At 39.1% G+C, this 22,661-nt stretch overlaps 1 protein-coding gene across 19 annotated transcripts in view; it reads right to left on the reverse strand.

Annotated features, from left to right (window-relative positions):
* The window catches only part of TMEM164 (transmembrane protein 164), a 237,235-nt gene that overhangs the window by 157,541 nt on the left and 57,033 nt on the right, over nucleotides 1–22,661 (reverse strand). For 12 of the 19 annotated variants that reach the window (XM_081567294.1, XM_081567308.1, XM_081567307.1 and 9 more), the window contains one exon: nucleotides 11,072–11,121. The exons of 3 other annotated variants lie outside the window; for them this stretch is intronic. In XM_081567294.1, coding sequence (XP_081423420.1) covers nucleotides 11,072–11,121 — 50 coding nt within the window. Of the gene's footprint in view, nucleotides 1–10,879; nucleotides 11,122–13,683; nucleotides 16,160–22,661 lie in introns of those variants that run through there. 4 more of the 19 variants (XM_081567300.1, XM_081567301.1, XM_081567302.1 and 1 more) reach the window with 3 other exon arrangements.

Consider the following 22,661-nt stretch of genomic DNA (forward strand, 5'->3'; position numbering starts at 1 on the left):
ACCAACAGGCTGAGTTGCTCCACAGCATGTGGGATCTTCCTAGATCAGGGATCAAACTCAAGTCTCCTGCATTGGTGGGCGGATTCTTTACCACTGAGCCACCAGGGAAGCCCCTATCTTAACCATTTTTAAGTATATAGTTCAGAGGTATTAAGTACCTTCACAGTGTTGTACAACCATCACCGTCACCCATCTCCAGAACTTTTTCAGCTGGTCCTCTTGTTTTTGAAAAGTTTGATTAGAACACCGCCAAACTCATTTGTATACCTACAGTACTGGTCTATGCTACTTTCAAGCTCCAACAATACTTATAGAGTTAAAACAAAGATCAGATCAGATTACCTACAACATTCAAAACATTTACTATCTGGCCCTTTACGGGAAAAGGTTGCTGATCTCTGCTCTAAACCAAAACATAAGGAATTCCCTGGTGGACCAGTGGTTAGGACTCCATGTTTTCACTGACAAGGGCATGGGTTCAATCCCTGGCCAGAGAACTAAGATCCCACAAGTGAGGTGGCATGGCGAAAACTATAAAAAAAAAAAAAAAAAGTATTTACACACACACACACACACACACACATTGGATTTATAGTTTAAAATAGTATTTGCTTAACTACCACTAACACAGCTTCTCCTAGCTCCCCACTTAAATACCTATCAAGATACAGAGAATGATAAAACTCCCCCAAATTACTTAAAACTTAGACTGATGGGCATCCTACTATGATTATCTGGGAGAAATTTCCATTAACATTAAAACTAATGCTGAAATGAGGAAAAAACAATCTGGGGCCAAGTCTTGCAGCAGAAATCTGAAACAAGACAGTGTTTTACTCAGTGACTAACCACAGTCAGCCTCACAGCTTAGCAATGGAGAGTTCATCTCATAACTGGCAAAACCATCCATGCCTCCACTCCAGGGCTACCATTTGCAAGGGAAATCAACAACTCCCCAAGCCGGTCTATATCCATTCAGAGACTCCTCCCATAAACCAAAAGGGCTGAAGTGATCTCTTTGGTGCTTTGCCACTGCATTCTGGGAATGGGAAACTTCACAAGTAAAACTCAGGTACCAATGCATATGGGAAGCTGCAGTTCTTCATCCAGTTTATATGTTCAGAGTGTCAGAGAATCTAGTAAGTAGGAATAAGTGATTCCATATGGGTCCAGCAAAACCCATCAGATGAAGCTGCTAGACACTGGCAAACAGGCTGGAATCTCGGTGCATTAACCTGGCCACCAATAGTGGGGCTGAGAAGGGGTTCTAGCCAATACCAAAGAGAATATAAGGAGAGTCAAATGAAATCCACATACTCTATGTCTTTAACAAAGCCTAAATCAATCTTCCTTCAAATATGCATCAACATACATCACAGACTGCATGCTTCCTATGAAAATCTCTAGCAGAAGAAAAATGTATAGCATTCTGAAGAGTTGGAGGAAGCACAAAAGCCTTCATTTAGTGTTGGAACCAGAAGAAATATTATAGAAAATTGCATCCTCAAGAGAATACAAGAAAACATGAACTCTATGAAATAGGTAAAGAAAGCCATTGGAATAAAACATATCAAGAAAGAAAGATAACAAAACTGGACTGAAAAGAGAGTTCAGCAAACCAAGGAAGAATTACAAAAAATATTGTAGCAGCAGAATTAAACTTCACATTGGAGATGGAAAAGAGCAAAATCTATCAATTCATAGTATGGAGGCCAAATCTGAACCTCTCCCAAGTACACAGAGGAAATGGAAAGCTAACCATAGAAATGTGACAAAGGTTGTTATTAGAAAATCTATTAATGTAACAGACCAAATTTGGAGATCAAAGGAGAAAACCCAAATGAACCTCTCAAAAGATTCTCAAAAACCATTAGCTAAATTCAACAACCATTCCTGATTTTAAAGCGGGGGGATGGTGATTTAAAAATAAGATAATTCGTTAACATTATAAAGAATGTTTAATTTTAACCAATAACCAACATCAGAATTAAAAGTGAAAATGCTAGGAATGTTTCCATTAAAATCAGAAACAAGGCAAGAATTCCTGCCAATACTACTATCATTTAACATTGTCCAGGAAGTTCTAGCTAAAACAATCAGGCTTGAAAAAAGTTTTGCTCTTTAAAAGAAGACAAAGTTATCATACGAGAGTTGATACTCTTAATTTCCAAAATAATCAAAATGAAGCAACTGAAAAGCTACTAAAGAATTAAGCATGGTGGTCAAATATAAAATAAACATATAAAATCAAAATCTTTCCTATGTACCAGTAGTAATCAGTTTGAACATAGAATAAATCATACCACAAATCATAAATCATATCACAAACTACAAACTCTCCAGAAATGACATTAATAAAAAATCTGTGGGATATACAATCTCCACACACTTCTAAAGAACATACAAGAAAACTTGAATAAATTAAGAAATCTACCTTGTCTTTTCTTAGATAGAGAGACTCATTATGGTAAGGACATTAATGAAATTTTAGATTTAAAGTAATTCCAATCAAAACAACAGGATTTGGGGGAAGAGTCTGACAAAAACATCTTAAGTTCATTTGGAAGAAAAAAAATGGTTCAGATGAGCTATGAAAAAAGTGTGAGTAAAGTAACAGTCTGGGAAGAATGGTGAAGAGAAATCTGGCCTGCTAGCTGCTGCAAATACAAGAGTCTGAAATCGGTGGCGAACCCAACAGAGACACTGATGGAATTGTATAACAAGCCATCCAAATAAACCTCACTGTCAGGGAGGAAGAAATTTTCCTCTGCCCTTCTGGGTTCTTCTGGCTAGTCTAAGAATTCAATTGACGTGAGACCAATTAACAGGAGAAAATCATAAAAAAGTTTAATGACATGTATACAAGGGAGAGACCCAGAAGAACTGAGTAACTTGCCAAAACAGCTGAAACCCTCAGTGTAAATACCATCTTAGAGAACAGATAAGTGAACACAGCAAGGGAAGGAGAGGGTGGGATGAACTGAGTGAGTAGCATTAACATATACACACTGCTGCTGCTGCTGCTAAGTCGCTTCAGTCGTGTCCAACTCTGTGCAACCCCATAGACGGCAGCCCACCAGGCTCCCCCGTCCCTGGGATTCTCCAGGCAAGAACACAGGAGTGGGTTGTCATTTCCTTCTCCAGTGCATGAAAGGGAAAAGGGAAAGTAAAGCTGCACAGTCATGTCCAACTCTTAGCGACCCCATGGGCTGTAGCCCACCAGGCTCCTCCGTCCATGGGATTTTCCAGGCAAGAGTACTGGAGTGGGTTGCCATTGCCTTCTCCCATATACACACTACCATGTATAAAACAGATAGCTAGTGCTGTAAAACACAAGATCAGCTTGGTGCTCTGTGATGACCTAGAGGAGTGAGATGGGGAGCAGGGTAGAAGGCTCAAGAGGGAGGGGATATATATATATTTATAGGTGATTCACTTCATTGCACAGCAGAAACTAACATAACATTGTAAAACAATTATCCTCCAATTTAAAAAATATCCTATGATAAACCATAGTGGAAAAGAATATTAAAAAAGAATGTGTGTGTGTGTGTATATATATATGTATAACCAAATCACTTTGCTGTACAATAGGAATTAACAACATTTTAAGTTAACTATACTTCAATAAAAATAAATAAATAGACAAAATGGGATGATAGAGGTAGGGGTTTGGGACTCAAAAGAGGAGAAAGGCAAGTCAAATGGAGATGGGAAAACAAATGTTTGGTAAACAAATGTTTGCTGGGCCATGAAGAGAATGCGACACAGAGAAAACTCACCACACCCCGCTCATACTCTGTAGATTATCTCTGGTGAGAGCACTAGGTAAAAAATAAGCCTTTTATTATACTTTAGGCAGCTAAGAAGGAGGTAAAAAGAAAGACTTTCTGAGTCTTCTGTTAATCTTAAAACTAAGAACATAGGTAAATTAATCCTCATGCCAAAGTGACAGGGTGGCAAATTTTGCTCCCTTATGCTAGCATATATAAGAATTCATGTATGATAAAAATGTAACAGCAGTAACCATAGGGAAATAATCAACAAACAGTGCTCAAATAAATGACAATTTGGGCAAAAACATTCTACATCCCTACCTCATACTATGCACAAATGAATTTTAGATGAACTGACAGCTAAAATATTTAAAAACAGATTAAAAAGATAGATTATCTACCTGATCTTAGAATGGTAAATCTCTTCAAGCATAAAAGCACTGGAAGAAATAACCAGGGTCTGAAGGTGGAGCAGAAACCAATCAATGTGACCAATAAAAATGTAGAATATACATCAAAAGCATTGTCAACAAGTTAGAAGGCAGTCTGGGGAGAACATTTACTGCAAAGGTGATAAAGGATTAATACTCTTTATATATGGACAACTCATTCAGATCCACAAGAGGAGAAATAATTTTATATAAAAACAAAAAAAAAACAAAAGAGTGACATTTCACAAACTAAAATATGTAATGTGTAATAAGCATAATATGTATATATTTAGAATTTTCTATAATGACCTTTGAAGCAGAAAAAAATGAGGAAAGGGGCAAAAAGAAAGAAAAAGAAAAGCCACCAGAGTTACTGGGGAGTACCTGCTCTCTTTCCCTTTTTTTGGGTGGCAAAAGAGAATCTTATTTATTAGAATCTTATTTATTAAGAACCCGAAAGGTAGGCTGATTACTATTTTGCAACAGGGTATTTTCCCTAAAGGTAACTGCAAAAGGTACCTTTTTTGAAGTCAGTAGCAGGAGAGAAAGCACAGAATGGCCTCTAAGGATATAATAATCAAACTTCAGTAGGAGAAAGAATTCTGTGGCTTGGATGTTGAAGATGGTAGATAGCTCTTTAGATGAGAATCACTCAAAACAGCGAAATGAATAAAAAGAAAATGGCTCAGACTCAAGAGACACAGACCAACACTGCCTGTACAGACTCAATACAACATGCATCCACAGCATGGAAGAGCTGGGAACGGGATGGGGAATACGGGGCCAAATGCTGCCAGGCTGGCATTCTAGGACATGGAAGTCAACCATGCCCAAGGTTGCTGCAGTGGAGGCTCCACGTTCGAGGCACATGCTTTTCCCTTGGGCAACCAGTTACAGCAGATGACTAAGCAGGTCACATGTCAACTGTGCAGCACATAAAGGGAGCCCTCTGGGACCCAGCCAGAACACTGGGGAACCATCATTCCCTCTTGTCAAGTGCAGCATGGGAACCCTGTGGAGAGTCCCACCCCTTCCCCACCCTAAAGAGAATTGCCAGCCCCTGCCCAGCACAGTGCTTGCAGCCTGCTGGGCACACCATACCCCTTTTCCTGCAGTGACTGGGCATGCTTCCATGAAGAGGATGCCAGCCCCTGCTTCGCTGGGAAGCAAACAAACTCATGCGTGGCTGCCACAGCAAAGGGCCACTAGAGAAAACAAGAGGTGGGTAGGTAGCACTAGTCAATGCACCCACAGCAGGGCCTGTCTGCGTACACTGAAATTCATGAAATTTTAAATGAGATGTTATCATGGTTGTTAACCCTTTCTTTCAAAAGTACCAGAAGAACAGAAAAGACTCCCTTAAGCAACATAAGGCAGTGATTAGGAGCACTGGGTCTGCAGTCAGAGAGATTCTGGATTGAATCCCATCTACACCACTTACAAGCCACTTAAATCACATAAACTTTCAGAGCCTGTTGTCTTGATCTAACTGTTTGTACCCCCCACATAGGTGTGCTGGGAGGACTAAATGAGATATCTATGTTAAATGTTCCCCACCTTGACTAGACACAATAAACCCGATTAAAAGCATTAGCAGGAAGAGGAAGAAAGGGAATCCTGACTCTGCCACTATGTAATCTTCAGTTCAGTCGCTCAGTTGTGTCCTACTCTTTGTGACCCCATGAACTGCGCATACCAGGCTTCCCTGTCCATCACCAACTCCCAGAATTTACTCAAACTCATGTCCATTGAGTCGGTGATGCCATCCAACCATCTCATCCTCTGTCGTCCCCTTCTGCTCCCGCCTTCAATCTTTCCCAGCATCAGGGTCTTTTCAAATGAGTCAGTTCTTCGCATCAGGTGGCCAAAGTATTGGAGTTTCAGCTTCAGCATCTGTCCTTCCAATGAATACTCAGGACTGATTTCCTTTAGGATGAACTGGTTGGATCTCCTTGCAGTCCAAGGGACTCTCACGAGTCTTCTCCAACACCACAGTTTAAAAGCATGTAATCTTAACCAAGTTATTTAAAATCTCTTGGCCCCAACTGCTTTATTTGTCATGTGGATAAAATGTACTCCCTATCTCATGACATTAGTTGAAGGATTAGATAAGATCCTTTAAGACAAAGTTCTTCAAGAACAGTCAACAGAGCTGTATTATTAGAGCTATCTACTTTCTAAAACAATGTTCAACTTCACACTGCGCACAGGATTTTCACAGTGGAATAATAAGTACCCATGAAAAATAATGTGTATGGTTAAAAACTTGGATGAATCTCCAAGGAATTATGCTAAATTAAAAAAAAAGTTAATCCCAAAGGTGACATACCGTATGACTGAATTTATATCAACCTTTTTGAATTGACAAATTTAAAGACATGGAAAACAGAGGAGTTGCCAGGGGTCAGAGAAAAGATGCAAGTGGGAGGGAATGAACTTGGCTTTAAAAGGACAATGGGAGGGATCCTCATGGTGATGAAACTATTCTTTGTCTTGACTGTATGGTTGTGATATCATAGCACAGTTTTGCAATAGGTTACAACTAGAGGAAACTAATTGAAGGGTATATGGGATCTCTCTGCATTTTTCTTATAACTTCTTCTACATCATAATGATATTTGTTATATTTTATTTCACAGAGTCCATGGAATTCTCCAGGCCAGAATACTGGAGTGGGTAGCCTTTCCCTTCTCCAGGGGACCTTCCCAACCCAGGGATTGAACCGAGGTCTCCCACATTACAGGCAGATTCTTTACCAGCTGAGCCACAAGTGAAGCCCCCCCCCCAAATATATATATAAACAAAATAAGGTAAAAGGGATAAATATATCCAAAACCAGGTTCTATAAAGCCACCAAAATAGATAAAAGTGCTTACTAAACTAATATATAAAATATGAGACAGAACACAAAGACAAGACTAAGCCCAAGAAAGAAAAAATTGACTACAATGAGGAGAAAGGCTTCTTTAATTATAAAACTATATGCTCAACTAAATTCATGGCAATATTTTTGAAAGAACAGATAACTCCTAGAAAATACAAATGATCAAAATTTACCCAAAATGATGTGAATATATGATTTACCATATAAAACACTGGAAAGGTGATTAAAGGTCTACCAATTGAAAAAGGCACTGTTCATATTTGGGCTTTACAGTTGAATTTTATCTGTTCTCAAAAAACAAACAAACAAAAAAACACATAATCTCTAAGGGTAGTTAAAGTATTCCAGGCCAGAGAAAAGAAGGAAACTTCTGCAGTTCATTTTATGTAACCTACATAATTTTAATCCTTAAACCTGAAGAAAAGAATCCAATAAAAAATGACTCCAATCTCACTTATGAATACTGAGGCCAGGCTCTAAATAAAAGATTGAGAAACAGAATCCAGCAAGGTATCAAAATAGTAATATATTATTACATTGTTTCAGTAACGTAAGAGTTGTTCAAAACCAGATATCTAATGACATAATTCACTATATCAAAAACTTAAGTTAAAAAAAAAGATCAGAAATCATTGAAAAAGCATTTGATAAAATACAGACCCATTCCCTTTTAAAATATCACAAAGTAGATGTGGAAACTATTTAAAAATACCAACAGCAAATATGGAAAAACACAGAAAACATTTCTATTTAAAACTGGTTATAGACAAAGTGGCCCACCAGCATTATTTTTATTTAATGCTGTCTTTGAGTTTCTAGGGAAAAATAGAAGAAAATTAAATAATTAGAATAACCATTAGAAAGAAAATATAAACGACCCATTCCAGTATTCTTGCCTGTAAAATTCTATGGACAGAGAAGACTAGTGGGCTACAGTCCATGGAGTCACAGAGACATGACTGAGCACAAACAAACATAGAAGGGCCCACCCTAAATCCAGGGTGATCTCATCTCAAAACCCACAATTACATGTGCAAAGATAGTTCTTCCAAATAAGGTCACCTTTGCAGGTTCTAGGGTTACAATGTGGGCATACCTTTGGGGGCCACTATTAAACCTGCTGCAATCTGGTAAGAAAAAAGAAGATAAAACTAAAATAAAAGCTACTGGAGCTAACAAGACAATGGTAAAATAGCTAGATATGAGAAGTATTTTTAAAATTAATAAACTTTTTCTATTCTAGCAAGAGGCATTTAGGAGTGGAAAGGAGGACAATATTGCACTTCTAATGAACAAAAAAGCTCTTAATTCTTTAGAATAAATGTATCAAGAAAGGTATAAAATAAGATCTGAACAGGAGGAAAGAAATAACCATTTCTTAGACAAAAAGAGCTATGTATTAAAAAAATGATTCTTACAAAATTGAAATGTAAATTTAATGCAGTTCTAATTAGAATCACAATAGGATGGCGTTGGGGGACTGATTAAATGATATTAAAATTGTATAAAGAAAAAATGCCAATGAATAGCCAAGATAAATATTTTAAGCTAATTTAATCTAATCAACATGACTTAGGTAAATAAGACACACAGATAAAACAAAACAAGAGAATTCATAAATGGATCCTTGCATATAAAAAGTTTAATGACAAAGATAGTAGTTCAATTTACAAGGGAAAGTAGGAATTACTTAACATATTATGCTACCACCACTGGTTATCCATCTTTGAGAAAACGTTCTTAACAAAGACTGGAAACCCAGAAGCAATAAGAAAATTATCATATTTGGATATGAAAAAAAGAATGTAGAAAAAATCATGTGCAAAATATACCATCAGTAAAATCAACACATACAGATTTGGGAAATATGTCTATAATAAAGATGGTAGCCTGAGGGCCAATATCCAAAATATACAAAGAGGCCTTACAAGTTAAAAAAAAATATAAACAACCCCTAGGAAATGGGTAGTTAATATGAGCAGACAATTCAAAGAGCAAATCCAACTGGACAAAAAATGAGAGAATACTGAAATGCATTATTAGCTAAGGAAATACATCCATCAAGTTGTCAAAACTATAAAAGAATCATAAAACCTTATGCTGACAGGGATGAGAAAAAAAGAATAATCTCATATATTACATACAAAGAGAAAAAGTGCATTATAATAGCCTGTTTTTATAAATTGATATGGTAACAAATATTTACAAATAAACGTGTGTGTGTGTGTGTATACATGTGTATAAATTGAAAGCACTAGTATATAAGGGCATAAGCACAATGATGTTTAAATTCAGCATGGACTGTAGTGGCCAAAATCTGGAAAGAATGTATATGTTCATTAATAGGGAAATGGCTAAATAAATTGTGCATCCACAAAATATTTTCTAGCCTTTTAAAAGACAAAGAGCTATACCAAGAGGCTTTGATAGATTTTCATGGGATATTGTTGAGTGAAAAAAAGTAGGATGTATATATAGGATTCTATTTTTGTAAAACAATGAACAGAAACAACAAAACATTCCAAAACCCATTTGTGTGTGTGTGTGTATACCTACAAGCATGAAAAAAAATATAGAAGGATACATACTGGTTTGGTAATATACAGGGACAATGTGGAAAGATAGGGCAAAGGCCAAACCAAACAAGGAAAATGAGGGGCAGGGGAGGATCACTTAAAAAAAAATAAATCCAGCAATCATATTTATGTATTTTATATGTACAAACACATATAAATTGAATTAAGTTTAGAAAAGATACAGTAAAAAACCAAACAAAAAACAAAATAGGGTTAAAAAAAAAAAGGAGGGCAGTAACCAAAATAATTTCTTGGTAGGATTAGTGATGGTGTTTATTTTCTTTTTGTGTGTGTTTTTGCATTTTCTATAATGAGAATTACAACTCCCATAATAATGAAATAAAAACCAATAAATGTTACTTTTAAAACATTGCACTGAAAGACTGAGCCCATTTTGGGAAATCAAGGGAGGTAAACAGGGTTAAATACCCCTTCTCCTTAGGAGCTGTCCAAGTAAGAGACTTATGAAATCAGGACCCATTACCCCTCATCCAGCAGAAAGTTATTCACCTAAGGCAAGAGACTAAGTGGCTATTCCAAGGAGCTATTTGAAGCAGCAAATGGGGTATATTTTCCCCCACCTCACACTTTAATGACTTAGTAAATCAGAAAGCCATTTATGCCACTCTCAATTATCCAAGGATCTGCTGGGCTCTCTACTTTTTGCCCCCTCCCTCTGGTTTGGGGCCACTTCCCTGCTCAGAAACAGCTCCAAAATGGGAGCCGGGGAAGGGCGGAAGAGACGAAATTAATTGGGTCAATTTAGCTTCTCATTAGCAACTCTAATAAAAAGTTTGATAAGTGAAATGGTCACAATTCCTGGTTCACATGAGGCTTCTGGGACTCCAGAATTTCATTTAAGTAAACTTGCCTTCAGACAAACACAATTTGCTTGCAATACACTTTAATAGATTTGGATGCTTGTTATTTTAGAGAAAGTCAGGACTTGTAACAAGGTGATATTTTTCTCTCCTCACTTTAATTTGCACTTTAACAAGAGCAACAAAAGATAAAAATACAAGAACACAGGCCTTCAAAGTATCCTCAGTGAAACAAGAGAACCACAGTACAATTGTGAGTAGAGGGGGGCTGTCTGGCCCCCAGCAGGCTCTCAAGGGAAACTTTAGGAGGGTGGCAACCTTCCAAGGGAGCACGTCTTGGCCATAAACCACCACCACAAGGAATCACTAAAAGGGATCTGCCAGGGCTTACCAAAAGCACAAAGGCCAAATCTCCACATATAACATCTCCCTGTTTCATTGGATCCTTGAAGACATTTGTCTCCTGGGAAGCCCAGACACACAGCATCGCAGGTTCAATGTGCTCACAATGTGTTCATCATCCTTTTTTACCAAGCAGACAAAGCAGTTCAGCAACAGCAACAGAAAAACAATTTGCCCTTACTTGAAGATGACGATGGCTCCCGGACATGGAGGGCAGGCCAGGAGAAAGATCTGCAATGGAAAAAAATTTAAGTATGGTTATCATGAGAAATGCTGGACACAGTGAGACAGGGTTACTTTAATAATACTAATTCTAATGCTACTAATAATAAAATAACCAAACTCTTACACAGAAAAAAAATATATAATATAAAAAACTTTAAAAGATAAGCAAGTGGTTTTCCAAACAAGTTTGTGTTTGCACATGCATCTACGTGTGCCTGTCCTGGCTGTGTGTGTGATGGGGAAGGTGGGCGGAAGGGAAAGAGATGGATGGAGAGTGGAAGAAGTAACTATTTGGAGGGTAGGAGATGGGGAGAGCTTTTCCTTGAGCCATTTCAGCCTCACTTCCTTTTAACCTCTAGAACACTCAATTTTTCAATACTTCAAACTTCAGTATGATGCAAGTAGCCAGGATAAGAAGTTTTTAACCCAGGACAAGTAAAAATGGATTCTGAGCATAGGATAAGCACACAAATACCCTCTGATTTGCCTCCCATGGGAGAAGGTGGGTTAATCAATAACTAACTTTGCCAGATTTAGCGAATAAAAACACAGGATGCCAAGTTAAATTTGAATTTCAGATAAACAATGAACAATGTTTTAGTATCAGTATATCCTGGATATTCCATGGAACATACATGTGCTAAAACATTATTCATTATCAAAATTCAAGGTTAACTGGACAGCTTGTATTTTTTATCTGGCAATCCTATTGATTTTGCCATCCCCAGGCTCTTAACTTCCCTTTGATTTTGAAGGGGAGCCAAATTTGATACCCCAAAATTTGTTTCTTTGGCACAAGGACTATTTTAGGCTGATTGTTTTTAAGAAACAACAGACATAGGAAAAGCTCTGAAAACTGTGCAGAAGTTACCTTTCCGTACAATCTATTTACATTTATATGGAAAATCTCCATTTGTTCAGGTGTCGCCCTCTAGGAAAAAGATAACTCTAAATCTTTCTACTCCCTCAATAAGGGAGAAGGCAAGGACCTAAATCTGTGTAACAACCTTACCCTTGTTTACTGCACTCTTCCTGCCTTCTCTTCCACCCCTACCCCTCAACCAACACCCAACATGTTTATCTTTAGCTGGAGATGGTATTTAAGGTGGTAGCTTGGGCCATTTCAGGGAGTTCGTTTTCCTGGATCTCCCCCATGTATACAGGAGGTATACATATTATTAAACTTTCATTGTTTTTCTCCTGTTAATCTTTTATTGTGGAGGAGGGGGTGCATCTCAGCCAGGAACCTAGATGAGTAGAGGGAAAATTATTTTTCCTCCCCCACACTTGATTGGTTTGTTTCAAAGCCTGACTAGGTGGTTCCTCTTCTATTCTCCCTGCTCAAACCAAACAAAAAGAACCTGATCCTTCTAAAAGACCACCAGTTCCATGCTCCTTGGTTTGAACTAGGCTTGGTTTATTACAGCCTTCAGAAACCCACAGTAGTGGCAGTTTGCACCAAAGTCAAACCTTGTTTGACTTTGCTCAAGGGGGACAAAGAAAGCCCTGCAAAGCAGTAGTACAGTGTGCAAATTCCTGGGCTCCCCCCATGAGGAATGCTGATTCCATAAGTCAGGGGTTCCAGGAATCTGTGCATTTTAACAAAAGCCCTAGGAGATTCAACTATTCTAAGTAGCCAGGTGTGCTCAAGGTTTGATCAAAGACATTCAGCAGGACAAAAGACTGACCAAAGAAATGAAATTCATGTTTATGGAGTTACTTCACCTACGGTGACTTAATGGTGCAGATTTACAAAATCATTGCTGTGTGTTCCTCTCTTGTGGTGAGCATTTATGAATAGACATTATTGGCATTATGGGCTGGTTTGGCTTTGTCCCGTGTATCTTCTTTATATTCTGTTCTTCAGTTCTCTCAGAATCTACATTTAAAAGGAAAGGGTACTCTAAGGAAAATTACTCTAAGTAGAGATACCTGAATCCCTGCAGAGACTAAGAGAAAGAATAAGGAAGAAAGGGTCCTGAAAGGAACACAGCCGGGAGTCCATCACTCACACAATACCTCATCAGAGAACCCACCAAGAAAAAATCCATTGAGAATGTTACTTTCCCCTGTGGATCAATTTGATTAAAAGTGCAAAGCCAATGACAATTACAGGTCCACAATCCTTTATCTGCAATCGCCAAATCCAAAAAGCTCTAAGAAACACAACGTCGGGTTTGGTTTAAAAAAAAAAAAAACTAATTTGGTAGCAGACATGACTTGAACTGAGCTGAGGCTCTTTACAGACTGTGTTTATTCCATTTATGGTGGGTATTCATATGTTTTCCACAAGAATAATGTACTTTGATTATGGGGTGCTGTCCCAGATCCCATTGGCAGTGTCTATAAAACACACTCTCAGTATTGCCTTTCTAAAATCCAAAAAACTCAAGACTTCTGAAATACATCTTATCTTCATGGTTTGGGATAAGGACTGTCAGTTTGGAATTTCAATCACCCAAACATGAACTTAACCTCACTCCCCCACCCTACCCGTCAGAACAGTACAAGAGAGAAAGAAACCAAGCTGGTATTCTTTACCACTGACCTGGAAGCAAAGTTACTCACCTTAGGCAAGGGACCAAGTTGGAGGCTGTACACAGTTACCCAGCATCAGGCCATCAAAGGCTACACTCAGAAGCTACAGTAATATAGAAAGCAGACAGGGGCCCCCAAGCACCTTGGAAAGAATACTTCTGGAGTCACCTAAGAGTCATGCTAGCAATCTTCCTGAGCTTCTGGAATACCCTAGATACTTTCAACACTGTAAAACAGAGAAGCAAAAATGCAACACGGGCCCCCCGCCTCCTCTGACTTTTCTATACACACAGCCAAGAGGAGATGAGCAGATTCTTGGGGGAGGGAGGGGCAATTTCCCTGTAACTGCCCCATCTGGCTGGTTCTGATCCCCGATGACCCTATGTGGGGAAGCCCAGAAACCTCCTGAAGAAAGCAAGCCTTGCAGTCCCAACTCAATCATGGATCTGATTTCTTTCGAGGCAGCCCATCTAGTCTTGACTCTTAAGTGAGTTTTCCAACAGTTACTTGCCTGTGGTCATGTCATTTCCAACCAACTTCATCTTGCCTATCTATCCCCAACACCAGGATAGAGGATATCTTTTCCAAGCAACTTTTAAAATCAGATACATGGAGAACATCAAAAAAGCAGGTTTGAAAAAGGACCCCGACCCCATCCTATTTCTTTCCCGGTAAACTCATGGTCTCCTCTGGCAACTTCCTAGATTTTTGACACTAAACCTCTCTGCTTTGTCATGCTGGAGCCACATCCATAATCACCATCAACCAAAGGATCAGAGGGAAGATAAGATGTTAATTCAGAGGCCCAAAGGCCCCCAGCCTTGGCCCCAAAATCCCTGCTCTCTTCTTTGGTTGGCTGCCAACAGCCTCCAAATTTTGTTGGCATGTGTTTTAGCCTAGCAGACGGAAAGCTAAACTATCCCTTCAGCTGCAAATAGAGTGGGAAGAGAGGACACTTGGAAGTGCAAACAAGGAGGGCAGGAAGATGAGAAGGCATCTGAGTACATCCCAGCACCAACGTGGCACTTTGTCTTCTTGCTGCCATCTGCCCGGATAGGCATCTGAAGAAAAGAGCAGGGAGCATACAGAGAAACGCTACTATGCCCTTCCATTGATCCACTGTCTGGGAGGCAAGCAGGGCTTTGTTGTGAAATCTCATTTTACAGATGGAGAAACCCAGGGGGAAGTTTCTGACGAGGTTTCCAGCAAGAACCCAGGTCCCGTAATAAACTCTCAGATCAACACTTTTCACCTCACACCTGACATGGTCCTAGCCTCATAGGGGCTTCTCTTCTTTAGACTCTCGCCCTGTCCCTCAACTCCCACAGCACACATGGAGTCACTCCAGGATCCTCACATCTGTACCACAACACAGCTCCTCCAATCTCCTCCTTACAAGCTGAGACATCTCAAAACACAGACATGCCTGGGCAGCAAATTATATTTACACAGATAGGTTTCAGGGTTTCAGAGTCCAACATTCCCTACAGACAGGCTCACGTTACATTCAACCAGCTTCATTCTCTGATCTACTGGATGCTGGCGATTCTTGAATCCCTACAGAACTGAAGTCTTTTGGGGCTGGTTTTTCCTGGAAAAACCCACAGGTTCCATTCAAACACCACACTCTCTCAGCTTCTTCAGGAGAGAGTGACTCTCTGTTATCTTCCCCAGAAACTCAAAAATTCCATTTTTTCCTAAGCACCTAATCTAGGTACCAGCAGCTGTACCAGTTGATCCTCTACCTCTGAGACACTCTGGTTCCAGGTTCCCACCTTCTCCACCCAAGCTCTCAGCATCATTTGTCCCACTTCCACTTCCTGTTCTTGTTTCTGTTCCATGATCATATTAGCCCCAAGTTCACCGGCATCAATACCCTGTTCCCTGTTGAATTCTGCTCAACCCCAACATCAGATTCATTAACCCCTCATGGTCGTTAACACTGAAAGAAGATAATTTTTGTTCATAGGAAGAAGTGTTAGTACTATGAGAAATGTAGGCGGGAAGGATGGCCAGTCACCAAGACCATCCTAACTGAGGGGCTAGCCAGGTTAAGCAGTGAAAGGATGGGAAAACTAAATGAAAGGGAAAGAGAGTGAGAGAGGGACAGGAGAGTGGCATTTGGCTTGCAACACAATCTTCCGAGGCCCAGCTCCAGTTCTCTTGGCTCCACCGCCTAGGAGGGCACCCATCTATTTGGGGGTTCTTAAAGGAATGCCTATAAACATAACCCACCATAGCAAAGATCCATTCCTTGGGCTATCCAAAGTCTGTCTTGGATTTTATTCACTAGTGTTAATACTCTTGCGGCCTCATCTTCTCTCTCCTTGGACTGATGAAATGATTTTCACTGGTCTCTTGTCTCCAGACACACTGCTGGTAAGGGGGATTGCTCTAAAATGCATCTCTGATCTTTCCTTTACAATCCTTTAATGGCTGGCCAGTAACTACAGGAAAAGCTCAAGTTCCTTAGCAAGGCAGGCAAGGCTTTCTCTACTCACCCTGCTGATCTCTTCAGCCTGCTGGCTTCAGGCACTGTCCAAAACTGTATCTTGAGCATATTCCATGTCATAAACAGGCTTCTATAATCTCATTTTCTAATAGCTTCATTTTATTCAACTATATGGATATGCAACAATTTACTCAACCCATCTCTTCCTGTCACACATGTAAGTAATATCTAAATTTTCAGGTCCTTCACTATTTACTCTACATTTTGTAGTAGTAGTCTACATTTAGTTGGCAATCCACTCCAGGATTCTTGCCTGGAAAATCCCATGGACAGAGGAGCCTGGTGGGCTACAGCCCATGGGGTCACAAAAGAGTCACACATGACTTAGCAACTAAGCAACATTTAGTAGTAGTCTACATTTAGTATTTGGTCTCTCATTAGAATGAGAATTTCTAGGTCTTCAAAGGGAATATGGATTTTACGGCCTTTTAACCTATAATTCTAAAATGCCTTCCAGAAAACATCTTTGGATGTGTACTCCTGCCAGCAACATATGAGAAATGTGTTTCTGCTACAGCCCCGCCAAGAGGTCATTATCAGTTTTAAAAGGCAAAACACTAAAAGGGAACAGAATCTGCCACCGTCAAATATGTCTCTTTGTCATCAAGACTATTTTGAGCTTGTTTAAAAAAAAAAAAAGCAGCAGATAGAGGAGAAGCCCTGAAAATCAAGTAGAAGAGATTCTTTCGGTAAGAGACATTTGCATTTATAAAGATAATCTCCATTTGTAAGGGTGTCTCCTCTCTGTACAAGGAAGAGAAGAATGACTCTGAATTTCTAGAAACTCTTATGACTAGAAAAGGCAGCAACTTAAATCTGCATACAATCTTATACTGTGCCTTTGCTAGTCACCTCCAGGAACTGGCTCCCTCCTCCCTTTTGTCTTTAGCTGGAGATGGTATTTAAGGTGGTTGGGCCCTTTTCAGGGAGTTACTTAGTTTTCCTGGGTCTCTCCCACACACACAGGAGGTACACAAGTTATTAAAAGTCTGTTTGTTTTCCTCTTGTTATTCTTTTATTACAGGGGGGTATCAAGCCACAAATTTAGAAGGGTAGAGTGAAAATTAACTTTACTCCCCTACCCCCCCACACACACAGACACTTCACTGCTTTAATGTGCATGCCTCAGACTACCAGAAATATTAAACTATTTTTTAACATGATTTTGGCCAGCCGTATTTCTTCTTTTGTGTCTTTGCCTATTTTTCAACTGGTACGTTCTTTTTCTTATTGGGTTATAAGAAGGTATTTATGTTTTAATGTCATTTAATACAGACTACTTGACATTTATTGCAAATATTTTTCCCATGTTGCCACTGTCGTAGCTCCAGTTACGGCAGTTTTATATGGAAGTTTTTGTATCTTTACGTAATTAGATATACTTTTGATTTCCTTCATGGTTTCTGTCTCTGATGTCATACTTTGCAACTTATTTACAATCCTGGGATTAAAAAAAGAGTCACCAATTGTTTTCATAATATTTTAAAATTTTAAATCTCCAAATCAAAAATTGCATTATTGTTAATCCTACTCACTCTTCCAGAATGGCCTTCTCATCTTTCCTCTTTTGGCTACCTCTTATTTACCCTTCAAATAACAAAAGAAAGCGTCATTTCCCCTGTGTGCATGCTTAGTCGCTTTGTGACCTCATGAATTAAAGCCCTCCAGGCTCCTCTGTCCATGGACTTCTCCAGGCAAGAATACTGGAGTGGGTAGCCATTTCTTCCTCCAGGGGATCTTCTTGACCCAGGGATCAAACCCATGTCTCCTACGTCTCCTGCATTGGCAGGCGGATTCTTTACCACAGAGCCATGTGGGAAGCCCATGATTCCTTCTATCCTCCCATTAATTCTTTCTGCTTATTTCTTCATGAGAAATTATCTTTTTTGTCAGTATAAGCAACTGACAGAGAGCCTTCTTTCAAGAATTTAAACAAAAAGGAAATTAGACCACCTACTGACAAACTCTTGGGCTTCAAAATCAACATATAATGGATTTAAAACATAGCAAATGCATTTTAAAGCTAGAATGTTCCTAGACTTGAAAGACCAGATTGTAACCTGTTTGAATTATCCCCAAAGAAAGAATGGGGTTGACCAAACACTGAGGTACAGAATAAAGAAAGTCACAAAGGCATATATATTTGGCAGTTTCCACATCCAAGTACCAGTCAGGGACCAGGGAATCTTAGCTTGTAAATCTCAAGTTTTCTGGTCCCAGTGCCAAATTCACCCCTATTAAAAGAATGGAAGTGGGCTAGAGAGCATTGCTAAGTGGTGAATATTATGGGCTTTAGAGTTAAGATAGATTTCGGCCATTCACCAGCACTGTAACCTTGGAGGAGAGACTGGAGGAATTTTTATCTCTAAAATAGGGATAAAAATAGCATCTATGTCTCATGAGGTTTTGGAGAGGATCAAATGAGATAAAGCAAGCAAAACACTTGGCACAATGTCTAACACATAGCTACCACTCAATACATAGTAGCTATTATTATTCTGATCACAAAAGAAAGTCCATCCTTACTGTGAGCTACATCAACCAGAGCTTCTATTAAACTTCTAATTCATCTAACTTCACTTGTTCTATTCACTTGTTCTTCACTTGCTTGTAGTATAATGTGCTAATATGTTATTTGGCTTCCTTGTCCAGCTGCCTACAAGGAGAGAATACTGAAACATTCAAGGTGTAGTTTCCTCATCTGTCAAATAGGGGTTACACCAGTACCATCTCATAAGGTGGATATGGGGATTAAATGTTTGAAGCACTTAGTTCAGTGCCTGGCACGTTGTAAGCAATAAAATAAATATGAGCTACTGATAGCATCATCCTTCTTGGTTGTCCTTTCTGTTGTCCACTCACTACAAATTCCATCCAGGCCCACAGCAAGTTCTAGTTCCCACACAAAGCCTTCTCCAGTAACTCCAGATAACACCTCTTTTTTGTCCAATGGCCTCTACAACTCATTAGGTACTTAGATTTTATTTAATTTGGCCTATTAAATGGTTTCCCTATGGTTGCACAAAATGCTATAATAGACTGAGAGCTAGGATTGGATTATCAATTGTTCCCTCTTGACAAATTTTAAATTGGCACAGGTGAGTCACTGAACAAAGCCCAAAGTTGTTTGTTGGGTAATCAGGGCTCTCAACAGTGTGGCCCTCAGCTGCCTTGCCAGTTTTATTTCCCACTATGACTCAGGTTTGCACCCCGAACCTCAGTTTCTACATTCTAAAATACAAAAGAATAACAGTGCTTGCCTCCAACATCTTAAACTCAACTATTTGAGGCAGATGATAAATGCTTTCTAGATAGTTCCCTCTAGATGGCACACAGTTATCTATTTCATACCTAAATCTGAACTTGCCATCTTCTTTTCCTAACCTCTTCCCTTGTTAACTACTCCCTCAAAAAGTGGAAGAACAAGGACAGCTGTTTCACTAGTAGAATTCCAACTGATCTGATAAAGGCAGAAGGCGTGAGGGAAACAAAATTAACATCAGGTAAACAGTACAGCAATAAGTGTAGGCAAGAACCATTGGTAGATGCCGACGAGTAATGCAAGATTATCATTTTTGCATGGAAAGTACTTGTTAATTACAAAGGGAAAATAGTAACTTTTGGGTGGAAAAATATGACAAGAAGAGATCAAAGTTAATTAATATCACCAATAATAACACATATCATCATGTCCTCCAGATATGATGTGCCAAGAAGGGGACGACATCACTTCTGTGGTATTTTTGCCCAATGACTTAATTCTAATCAACAACAACAAAATCAGGTAAGTCCAAATAAAGAACATTTTACAAAGTAACTGACCAGTACTCTTCAATGTTGACAAAGTAATACAAGATGGAGACTGAGGAATTGCCATGGATGGAGGAGTTTAAGAAGAGCTAACAACCAAATGCAATGTGGGATCCTGGGCTCCATCCGAGAACAGACAAAAGATGTTTGTGGGAAAAACTGGTGAAATAGGAATAAAGTCTATAGCTTAGTTCAAGTATCAATGCTAATTTCTCATTTTTAAAGATTTTACCATGGTTATACAAGATATTAACATTAAGGGAAGCTGATGGAAGGAGATAAAGAAATTCTCTGTGGTATCTTTACAACTCTTTTGTAAACTGAAAATAATTTTAAAATATAAAGTTTTTACACACTACTACCTATAAAATAAACAAGGTTCTACTGTATAACACAGGCAACTATATTCAGTATCTTGTAATAACCTATAAGGGCTTCCCTGGTGGCTCAGCGGTAAAGAATCCGACTTCCAAGCAGGAGATGAAGGTTTGATCCCTGGGTTGGGAAGATACCCTGGAAAAGGAAATGGCAACCCTCTCCAGTATTCTTGCCTGGAGAATCCCATGGACAGGGGAGCCTGGTGGGCTAAAGTACATGGGGTTCCAAAGAATTGGACATAATAACTAAACAACAAAATAACCTATAATGGAAAAGAACCTGACTATATATATATATATATATGTATGTATATACTTACATAACTGAATCACTGTGCTGTACAGTAGAAACTAACACATTGTAAATCAATTACACTTCAATAAAAATTTTAATAAAAATAAAATACAAAGTTGTTTTTTTTTTAAAGTACTATTATCCAATCAATTAGCCTGTCTTCAAACCCCAGAGCTATCTTTGATGCTGCCCCTCTTTCTCAGGCCCCATATGTAGACAGTCCCCAAGTCCTGTCACCTTGACACTTTAACCTTTTCAATATATCTCAGATCCATCCTTGTTATCATTTCCTAGTTCAGTCCCTATTCACTTTCTTCAACTACTGCAACAGTTTTCCTATCTGATCTCGAGGCCTCCAGTGTCTCCTTCTTCGCTCCAGTTCATACAGTATTGCCAGGTTCCTCTTCTTAAACACAACCCTGGGACTTCCCTGGTGGTCTAGTGCTTTAAGAATCCACCTGGTCCAGGAATTAAGATCCCACATGCCATGGGGAAACCAAGCCCATGTGCCACCTAAGCCTACGTGACACAACTACTGAGCTTGAGCACCCTAGAGCCTGTGTTCCGCAACAAGAGAACCTTCTGCAACAAGAGAAGCCACTTCAATGAGAAGCCCGTGCACCACAACTAGAATTAGCCCCTTCTTGCCGAAACTAGAGAAAACCCATGAACAGCAAGGAATAGCCTGTGCGCTGCAGTAAACACTTAGTGTAGCCAAAAATAAATTAAAAAGAAAAAAAAAACAAAACAGAGCACTGATCATGTTATACACCTCACAGATTTAAGCTGATACATTCAATACAATCTCTATCAAAATCTCGACTGACATCCTTACACAATCTGAGAAGCTAACACTAAAGTTCACAGGGAATTGCAAGGTATCCCAAATAGCTAGAGCACATGGGTTTGGGCAAACTCCGGGAGTTGGTGATGGACAGAGAGGCCTGGCGTGCTGCGATTCATGGGGTCGCAAAGAGTCAGACACGACTGAGAGACTGGACTGAACTGAACTGGACTAATCTTGAAAAGAATAAGTAGGAAGACCCACACTACCTGATTTCAAAACTTACTACAAAGCAATAGTAATAAAGACACAGTGGTGCTGGCATAAGGAAAGACGTATAGGCTAATGGAAAGAATTCAAACAAATCCCAAAATAAACCCTCCCAACTGATTTTCAACAAGGGGACCAAGACTATTCAATGAGAAAAGTCTCTTCAACAAATGGCCCTGGGACAACTGGATTTCCACATGTATAAGAATGACCCTTGGACCCCTACCTCACAATCATCCACAGAATCAACACAAAATCAATCAAAGACCTAAATAAAAAAGCAAAAACTACAGAACTCTTAAAATTAAACATAATGGTGAACCTTCATGATCCCAATCTGGCAATGGATTCTTAGATGTGACACCAAAAACAAAAGCCACAAAATATACGTAAACTGGACTTAATGAAAATTAAAATTTTTGTGCTTCAAAGCATACTATCAAGAAAGCAAAAAGACAACTCAAAGAATGGGAGAAAATTTTTGCAAATCTTGTCTCTCACAAGGCTCTATTATGCAGAATACATAAGTAGCTCTCAAAACTCAAATAATAAAAAGACAAACTATCAAGTTCAAAAGTGGGCTAAGGATTTGAATAGACATTTCTTCCAAAGACACATGAATGGCCAATATGCACATAAAAAGGTATTCAGTATCATTAGGGAAATGGAAATCAAATCTGCAGTGAGAGACCACTTCACACACATGAGAAAGGCTAAAATAAAAGAGACAATCACCAAGTATTCATGATGATGCAGAGCAATTGGGAACCTCATACACTGCAAGCTAGGACGGAACATGGTGCCCCAATATGGGAAAACAGTTTGGCCGTTCCTCAAAAAGTTAAACACAGAGTTATCATAGGACCCAGTAATTCTACTCCTATATACATACCCAAGAGAAATGTTCACAGAAAAACGCATACATGGGGACTTCCCTGGTGGTCCAGTGGCTAAGACTCA

This window comes from Giraffa tippelskirchi, chromosome X, assembly GCF_054371585.1.
Source record: "Giraffa tippelskirchi isolate mGirTip1 chromosome X, T2T-mGirTip1v1.2.pri, whole genome shotgun sequence".
In the NCBI taxonomy this organism is placed as follows: Eukaryota; Metazoa; Chordata; class Mammalia; order Artiodactyla; family Giraffidae; genus Giraffa; species Giraffa tippelskirchi.